Here is a 9,509-nt window from a genome sequence, read left to right as displayed (position 1 = left end):
GGCCCTGATAGGCGGGGCCGGGTTGAGTGACGGGCCTGCCCCGCCTTCCGGTTAAGGGACGGGGGGCTGCTGCGGGGGGGACGATGTTCTACACGGAAGTGCCTCAGGCCTGTGTTGGTAGGGCGGAGCGCGGGGTGGGCGGGGGGCAGGTTCCGGCCCCCCGGAGGTGGCTCCCGGGCGAGCGGGTCCGCGTAGGCATCCCTGGGGGTGTTGCAGCAGCGACCCTCGTCCCGCCACCCCCAGACCACAGGATGGGGGGGACACTGGGCCTGCGCACGCTGGGTCGGCCCCCCTGGAGACCCATCCCCTTCTCCCCTTTCCAATCTGAAGAAATTAAACCCAAACCGGGGCTCGGCTGCAGCGATTGAGCCTCCTTTCGCACAGGGCCTGGTTCCGCGCATCAGAAGGAGGGTTTTCGGTTCCTAAATTACAGGCCGGGGCCAAGTGCCCAATCTGAAGGTCCCGGGACCCCCGAGAAACCCGTGAGGGCATCCAGGAGGAGCAGTTTTGGCGGGGGTGGGGGGGGCACTGTTTTATACACGTGGTGAAATCGTTCCCCCTGAAGTTTCGTGAAATATAGTTTCATTGTTAGATTTGTTGCAAGTATCAGGTGATGCAGATGTCCTTTCTTTGAGCCTCCAGTTGCCCTCGCCAGTCATGACCTCAGTTTGTCTTGAGAAACTTGGCTATGAAATACACAGCATTGTTGAATCATTGAGTATTGCATTATTGAATAATTGAGAGCATCAGGTTAAAAAAACAAAACAACAGCAACAAAAAACGGATGCTCAGGATGGAAACGGTGGGGAGCCAAGACATCTGTTTTAAATTCACTGATGCACTCGCAAAGAGCAAATGTGTCTTTCATTTGAAGTTTGCTAACGTCTCTAAGGATTTTACCAGTAGCCCACACCCCCAAAAGTATCAAAAGGTCAAGAAAAAAGGACCAAATGCCTTGCCAATTGGAATTTAACCATTTGGTTTTTGCCAAGTAATTAAAAAGTAGGTTGCATAGTCTATGTACTGAACAAATATAGACTGTTGTAATTTTTTTTTAATTAATATGATTGTAGTGGGTCAAGGTGAGAGAGGGAAAAGTTTCCTTGAAAGATTTGGGTGTTTAATTAGACTTTAATTGAAAAGATTATGCTTAGAACAGAGAATTCTGTATATAAAAGAAAGCCTTGGAATGATGACTAGCATACGAGTACACAGCATGTGGAACAAACTATACCAACTTACGGGCATTTTTGGGTTTTGTATCACCAATTTCACAGCTAGAATGAAGCACATCAACTTGTCGTTTGCAGCGTGTGGGTTTCTGGGCATTTACCACTTGGGGGCAGCATCCGCACTTTGCAAACACGGCAAAAAGCTCCTGAAGAGTGTCAAGGCCTTTGCCGGGGCTTCTGCAGGATCCTTGGTTGCATCTGTCCTGCTAACAGCGCCACAAAAAATAGAGGTAATTAAGTAGTAACTAGGCTGTGTTTCTCATCCAGAAATTACGCCCAAACAACGAAGATGATTGTTAACTATATACTTAAGTTAACTGCAGAGAAATAATCCTTTGCCTGGGAAACAGAAAAGGTTGACTTCTTTTAAAATTTAATCATTCGGGATCTCTGCTCTCCATTTGGAAAAGATTATTTTGGGTGACAACAAGACAAGGAAATAAAATGCCTTCTTTTACTCTTGAGTGTTTATTTAGTCTTAAGATTCCAGCTTTGTTTCTTTCAAACAAAGGATATTTCTCCATTAACTGATCATGAGAAGAGCACAGAGCCTGTTCTCAAGGCCTTGAACATGTGGCTGATAAGTCTTTGCTTGCTCCTATTTACAGACAGGCATATAAACTAAAATGTTGGCCTGTAATCTTTTTTTTTTTAATTTTTATTTAATTGTTGCTGCACGCGGGTTTTCTCTAGTTGCAGCGAGCGGGGGCTACTCTTTGTTGCGGTGCACGGGCTTTTTATTGCTGTGGCTTCTCTTGTTGCGGAGCACAGGCTCTAGGCACGCCGGCTTCAGTAGTTGCAGCACGTGGGATCAGTAGTTGTGGCGCACGGACTTAGTTGCTCCGCGGCATGTGGGATCTTCCCGGACCAGGGCTCAAACCCGTGTCCCCTGCATTGGCAGGCGGATTCTCAACCACTGCGCCACCGGGGAAGTACCTGTAATCTCTTTTAAGAGGAATGATATTGGAATTTAATTTGTTTTTCATTCCCACAGTAAGAAGAAGCCCTGAATTCCAAGCAGTTTATCTAGAAGTAATAAAAATAAGCATTAAGTATTTCATTTAATGTAATCTATGTTTTTAAAGTCTGTTTTCTGCTTCTAGACAGCCATCATGCATTCTCTGCGAGAACTGGCTTCTGCAGGTGGAGAATATTCTATTTGTTAAGTACTTACATTCTCTAGCAGCTTGGAATAGTAATCAAATAATGATTAACACTTCCATGCCCAAGGATGAATTTGTCACATTTAAATGTTGAAATCCACAACATTTTAAACATCAGAAATCTTGTTTTCAAATCTCTGACGAGCTGCTTATGGAAGAGAAACTGGACTTGAGACCAGTTATTCAGAAATCCACTGCTCTTTTCTTCCAGTCTTTATATACTAGAAAAGTGATGGAAAATTTTCGAGATTGTACAGGATGAGAACCTGAAGTCAGGGAAAGTATGCATGAAGTGTGCAAACTCCCCCCAAAGTGGCAGACTCATGTGCTTTGAATTGCAAGCTCGTCCCTCTCAGCTCTTTATTTCCTTTCTGAAGCAGGGGGCTACTAAGGGGTTGTTTACTCCTGTTCAGTGCAGTCTTTCCTTTAGCTGGGAGCAAATCCCGAGCTTTGGAGTTGGGTAGATTTGGTTTCGAATCCTCAGCAGATTTTGAAATACATTAAGTGTGATTTAGAATTAGACTGATTTGGAAATACTGTGATCATATAGCCCCTTCATTGAAATTCTGTGTTCAGACATTGAATCCTTTACCTGAATTTGAGACTTTTGATATCAGTCCGATTACCTGTTCTTACTTACATTTTCGATAAATTGGAGATCCAGTCGAATTGTCTCATTGTGTTGGTCAGACCTTAGGGGTAACTCTTTATCGGGCGCTCACGTTGGCAGGTGGAAAATGATTCTCTGGATTCGCCTAGGGCATCCTCGTTTCTCCTTTCTCAAAATCAGTTTTCAGCCGTTTGCCTTGAGGTCACTTTCTTTTCTCTTGAGCATTTGAAATCTACCCCTTGAAGGATGGCTTTGAGCTTTCTTAGGAAACTATCTTCTACTTACTCAAGTCCCTGTTAGCTCAGTTCTCCCTGTTGGTATCTAAGTTCTTCGAGCTTCGTGGTGTTGTGACAGAGACGTGAGTAATGAATCTGGTTCCGAGCTGGTGCATGTATAATTAAGAGCACCACCTGACGCTGGTGTACTTTAGGTGGCAGGCAGGTTTAGACTTTGATATGTTACAAGCTCAGCGCAGCCAGCCTTTCCTCAGCCCTCAGGATTTGCCAGGCATGGCGTTAGACACAGCGGGGAGCTAACTCAAAGAGAAGTGCATTCCTTAATAGGTTTCCAGTCTGGTCAGGGGCCGTGTGTGTGTGTGTGTGTGTGTGTGTGTGTGTAACCAAAAATAATACAAGAAAATAAGCTGGGTGTGCAGCGTGGCTTAGTAGAAAGAGCACACATTGGGGGGCCACCCCCACTTCTCACCTAGAAGTCTACAGCAGCTTCTTGACAGGCAGGCCTGCGTCTGCTCCAGCTGCCTGCAAGCCACCTACCTAAGCATTCAGAGCGATCTCACCCAAACACACATCTGAACCTCTCATCCTGTGACCTCCCCCCTCCCACCCCCAGGATCCCTGTTGACTCAGGATGGGGTGCAGATTTCTTTTTTTTTTTTTTACTTTTTATTTTATATTGGAGTATAGTTAATTAACAATGTTGTGATAGTTTCAGGTGTACAGCAAAGTGACTCAGTTATACATATACATGTATCTATTCTTTTTAAAATGCTTTTCCCATTTCGGTTGTTACATAATATTGAACCGAGCTGCCTGTGCTATACAGTAGGTCCTTGTTGGTTATGCACTTTAAATATAGTAGTGTGTACATGTCAATCCCAAACTCCCAATTTATCGCTCCCCCCATCCTTCCCCCCGGTAACCATAATTTCATTCTCTAAGTCTGTGAGTCTGTTTCTGTTTTGTAAATAAGTTCATATGTATCATTTCTTTTTAGATTCCTCATATAAGTGATATTATATGATATTTGTCTTTCTCTGTCTGACTTACTTCACTCAGTATGACAATCTCTAGGTCTATCCATGTTGCTGCAGATGGCATTATTTCATTCTTTTTAATGGCTGAGTAATATTCCATTGTATATATGTGCCACATCTTCTTTATCTATTCATCTGTCGATGGACATTAGGCTGTTCCCATGTCCTGGCTGTTGTAAATAGTGCTGCTATGAACATAGGGGTGCATGTATCTTTTCAAAGTATGGTTTTGTCTGGTATATTCCCAGGAATGGGATTGCAGGATCATATGATAGCTCTATTTTTAGTTTTTTAAGGAAATTCCATACTGTTCTCCATAGTGGCTGAGATTTACATTCCCACCAACCGTGTAGGAGGGTTCCCTTCTCTCCTGGGGTGCAGATTTCTTAGTAGGACTCCCAGGGCCACGTGGACCTCAGCCCTCTCGTGGCTCACTGAGGTTGCCTTTCTGGTCTCTGCCCCGTCTGGGCCGCTCGCACTCTTCTCACTGCTATCTCTGCCTGTTGCCCTCTGCCACCTCCATCTCCTGCCCAACTCCTGTCTGTATCTTAGGTCTCAGCCTAGCAAAGTGAAGTTGGAGGTTGATGCCCACTGTATGAGCTCCCAGTTGCTGCTGCAACAGATGACAGTAAACATAGCAGCTCTGAACAACGCACGTTTATTTTCTAACAGTTCTGGAGGTCAGACGTCTGACAAGGTCTCACTGTCTAAAATCAAAGTGTCCGCAGGGCCACGCTCCCTCTGGAGGCTCCAGAGGACAGTGTGTGCCCTGGCCTTTTCCAGGTGCTAGAGGCGTCCTGCGTTCCCTGACCCTGGCTCCTTCCTCGATCTGTAAAGTCATAAGCATAGCATCTTCACATCTCGCCAACTCTGACCCTCCTGCCTGCCCCTCTCCCTTACAAGGACCCTTGTGATTATACTGGGCTCACTGAGATAATCCAGGAGCATCTCCTGATCTCGCACCCCTTAGCTTAATTGCATCTGGAAAGTCCCTTTTACTGTGTAAGGTACCAATTCTCAGGTTCCGGGGACTACCCTAACCTTTGGGGGGAAGGAGGGGACATGAATCTGCCCCATACACGGATGCTCTCCTGGCACCCTGCCATCTCCTCACCGAGGGACTCCTGAGTCTCAGGAAGGCAGGGGCTCTGTGTATCTCATGCTCAGCCGTTGAATCCCAGTTCCTAGCCCAACGCCTGGTGCCCAGTAGGTTGTTGAATGGAGGAACTAATAAATGAAAGACAGACCTGGGTTTAAATCCTGGCGCTGACACTCAGTTTTGATGACGCAGTGGGAAAGATACTTAACCCTCCAAACATCAGTTTTCTTACCCGTCTAGTGTGGTGATTATACCCACCTTGCACTGTTATATGAAGATGAGGCAACAGAGGCCACACCAGTGGCTCCCAGCACTGGCTGCCTGTTAGCCCCGACCGGGGGGACTCTTATGAAAGACCAGGGCCCCAGCCTAATCTCCAAGGACTCTGATCCGGTAGAGTCATCGCAAATCCTTCCTCGGTTGGTGGTGGTGGTGTGAATTGTCAGCACTGTTGTAGAGCTGCAATCTGAACGTTTCCGAGGCCACAGGATTGGGGTGGGTGAGGAGGTTAATTATGTTGGAGACGCCTGTAGAGAAATGTGCTCAGTTAACGTTAGAACGCTGCCTTCAAGGATTTTCCACAGGTGGGCAACGCCATGTGAGGTTGTTTAAAAAGAAAAAAAAAAAAAAAAAAGATTGCAATTGGCAGAACATACAGCTTGCCTGGGGACCAGGAATGGTGGGTGAGGACCAGGCCTCGTGGGGATCCGTGCCTGTGAAGCATCCGACATCGGGGATTGGCTTTATGCGGTCCAGGTGCCTTGTGTGATAGGCACAGGGTTCTGGAACCAGAGTGATAATGTTTTTGACAAAACATAGGCTCACCTATTAATTTTCTTTTTCAGGAATGTAACGAGTTTACCTACAGTTTTGCCGAAGAAATCCGAAGGCAGACTTTCGGGGCAGTGACACCCGGCTATGATTTCATGGCCCGCTTGAGGTACATATAGAGTGCATTTCCCCCTCAAAGCCTGTGAAGACAGAGGATGCTGTGGATACACTGTAGCAAGCTCAGTCAGCATTCTCTCTCCTGAAACACTTACAGGGCGGTCAGTAATTAAAGGGGACTCATGCAGTGCGTGGCCAAGCCACTCAAGATGGCTGTTCTCTTGCTCTCTGTACATCCCCTGCTCGACCAGTCCTTGCTTCGTCTGCACCCTACTCGCACAAACGTGCTTGCCTCCTGCCCCAGCTCGTGACTGTCCTAATCCTTGCGCCAGAGCGGCTCCACCTGGTAGTTTATTAAAGGGAGACATCTGCCCTCCACGATGGGTGTTAACCTGACGGGCTGTGAGCTGCTAGTTTCTGTGGTAACAGATGAGCCCACCTGACATCAATTCCCCATATAAATGGTGGCCTCCTTCGCCCCTGGGTAGCGAAGATGGCTGTTTTGTCCTGTCTGCCGCCTGCCGAACATGATGGGGTGTCTCTCCAGGACTCTTTTGCTTTGGACATGTAAGATCCCACATCCAGTAAGCCATAGGTGTCGCTGTCACTGTCTCCGGGCTCTTTCTCGGGTCTCCGGTCTGGGCAGCTGCAAGGCTTGCAGGCCAGTGGGGGCGCGGCCGGATACGCGGGTCCCTTTTTCTTCTTCAGGAGCGGAGTGGAGGCGATTCTCCCTCCCAACGCGCACGAGCTGGCTCACGACCGCCTGCACGTCTCCATCACCAACACCGAGACCAGAGAAAACTACTTAGTCTCCAGTTTTCCCTCCCGGGAGGACCTCATTAAGGTAACACGGCCGCATTCCTTGTTGGAGGAAATGAGCAAGTGCCGATATACATACTTCCACAAACAGCGAGCGCGCCCGCGTTCTTTAGATCCAGCATTGCATACCACGCCTGATAGATGGTACATGCCCCATAAATCATGCGTCTGACGGATGCATCCGCCAGTATCCCTCCGAGGCCACCTCATGGCAGGCGGCTCCCAGAGGCCTCCGGAGTAGCTCAGTGTTTTTTTTCTCGTGATGTTCTGTGTGCTCACGTTTATCCTGGGATTAAACTTGAGTAGCAAGAACCATTCCTTACATTGATGTAGATAATACTTCTGCAGTTTGTGTAAGACTTTGTCTCAGTACTACCGTATGCAGTCCTTCCACAGTCCTGTAAATCAGGCAGGACAGGTGAGATTACTGTCCTTTTGTCGCTTTTTTAACAGAAGAAATGGGTGGAAAGATTTTGCGTGACACACCCCAGGGTGTACTGATTGCCAGTGGGAATCCAGGTCTCTTACCTTTTCACGCTAATGTTCCCTTTCCTTTCTTCCATTTTGCGTTGATGCCTTTCTATCCAAACACACGTGAAAGTTGGTTGGGAAATCATTGTCTCTGGGAAATAGTTCAGCTGATTTGCAAATAACAGTGCATTGCTAAGGTAATGCATTAGATATGTTAAATTGGAAAGGGTGCACTTCTCTTAGAAAAGCCAGGCTGTTTTCTTCTTTTTCCTCTTGTGGGAATCGTAGCAAGCTTCAGGTGGTACAGAGAATGCGTGTTTGGATACAGCAGCAGGCGATGGATTGAGAGCGCTACAAGTTCCACCTGAATTAGATGATAAATGCATTGATTTTTACTATCAAAACCCACTGTTCGAATTTTATGTTTGAATGATATGATTTGAAATACCTAATGAAATGTTGAGCTGACAAGTAAAACTACTTTGTGACTTAAGAGATTAGAATATTTTCACTCCCGTCTCTCACTTATACATTAATAGTCATTCCATCTTAGAAAAATATTTTTCTATAATATTATTATACTCTTGTGTAGACTTAAAAAATAGAAAGGGAGAAGCTGATAATCCGTGCCTGAATTGTCACAAATTGTCAATGCCGATGCAGATACATCAGGCTTGCAGTGGTTAGAATACCTCTTCTTGTTGGTACGAGAACAAGGTTGGGAGCAAAAGACTATCATCCTATCATGAAACAAGAGGGGAATTCTACCCACAGTTACTACCTTCTCCTTGAGTCTGTCCGTGGCTACTGTATCTACAGTGGCCGAGCCCCTGATGTTTCCTATATCCCGCCCTGATTTACTTACCACTGTTTGCATATGTATTTTACTGCTCTGTTTACTTAGTTTTTGTCTGTCTTCCTTCACGAGAGTGTAAGCTCGGGGTGGGGGGGTAGGAGGGTCCAGGGACTGCTGTTCTGTCCACTTCTGTATTCCCAGCGCCTGGCACAGTGTCATCTCCATCAACCTGTGCTCCACGAGTGAATGGGAATGAATAAATCAATGAACTAAGATGGCATCTATTAAAAGAATGAAGAAGCTGGATCCTTCATGTTCAATGACCTGGACAAAACGTAACTCAGCTCATTAGTGGCCCAGCTGGGACCAGAGTCCGGGCCTCTGACATTCTGCTTGGTAGCCGTGCCCCCCTCCCCCAACGCTGGATAAAATCACCCTCTTAATTCCTTGCACGTGGGAGTGTCGTGAGCTGAATAACATCCCCCAAAGATGTCCACGCTGTAACCCCCAGCACCTGTGAATACGGTGTCTCACATGGCAAAAGGGATTGTATAGATGGGGTGAAGGTGAGGGTCTTGATGGGGAGGTGATCCTGGGTTATCTGGGCCGACCCAAACTAATTTAATCACACGCGTCCTTAAAAATGGAGACGTTTGCTGGTTCTGAGATGCAGGAGCCTTTGTATGAGGAGGGCACTACGGATGCTCCCCTCGACAGCCAGTGAGGCAGAGGGACCTCAGTCCTACAGCCGATGGAACTGAATGCTACCAGTATCTGAATGAGCAGGAAACCAAGTCTCACCTCGAGCCCGCAGGAAGGAATGCAGCCCTGCCAACACCTGGATTTTTTTGCCCAGGTGGATCCGGCCCGTGCTGGATCCTGACCTCCAGACCCTAGGATCATACATTTATTTGTGTTGTTTTAGCCTTTCAATTTGTGGTAACTTGTTATAGCAGCCATAGCAAACTACTGCAGTAAGCACACAGGACTTTTTTGATTTGCTTTGTTTTGGATAATAACTACTCAGAGAACTGGTGTAATTACTTGAGTTCATTGAACAGAAGAGAACTAGTTGGCACAAATGTGTAATACCTTGTAAGGAGAATAATTGAATAATTAACATGTATCCTAGGTTATACGAGAAGCATTTTAAATGTT

The 9,509-nt window shown here is 46.5% G+C and overlaps 1 protein-coding gene across 5 annotated transcripts in view; it reads left to right on the top strand.

The window, feature by feature from the left end:
* The window catches only part of LOC133082239 (patatin-like phospholipase domain-containing protein 4), a 72,953-nt gene that overhangs the window by 340 nt on the left and 63,104 nt on the right, over positions 1-9,509 (top strand). For 2 of the 5 annotated variants that reach the window (XM_061178754.1, XM_061178751.1), the window contains exons 1-4: positions 55-117; positions 1,278-1,462; positions 6,223-6,317; positions 6,974-7,109. In XM_061178754.1, coding sequence (XP_061034737.1) covers positions 84-117; positions 1,278-1,462; positions 6,223-6,317; positions 6,974-7,109 — 450 coding nt within the window. In that variant the 5' untranslated portion in view covers positions 55-83. Of the gene's footprint in view, positions 1-54; positions 118-1,277; positions 1,463-6,222; positions 6,318-6,973; positions 7,110-9,509 lie in introns of those variants that run through there. The other 3 variants (XM_061178752.1, XM_061178753.1, XM_061178755.1) reach the window with 3 other exon arrangements.

Source organism: Eubalaena glacialis, chromosome X, assembly GCF_028564815.1.
Source record: "Eubalaena glacialis isolate mEubGla1 chromosome X, mEubGla1.1.hap2.+ XY, whole genome shotgun sequence".
Lineage (NCBI taxonomy): Eukaryota > Metazoa > Chordata > Mammalia > Artiodactyla > Balaenidae > Eubalaena > Eubalaena glacialis.
Note: the sequence above shows the minus strand (reverse complement) of the source record. Positions and strands in the feature narration are given on the sequence as shown.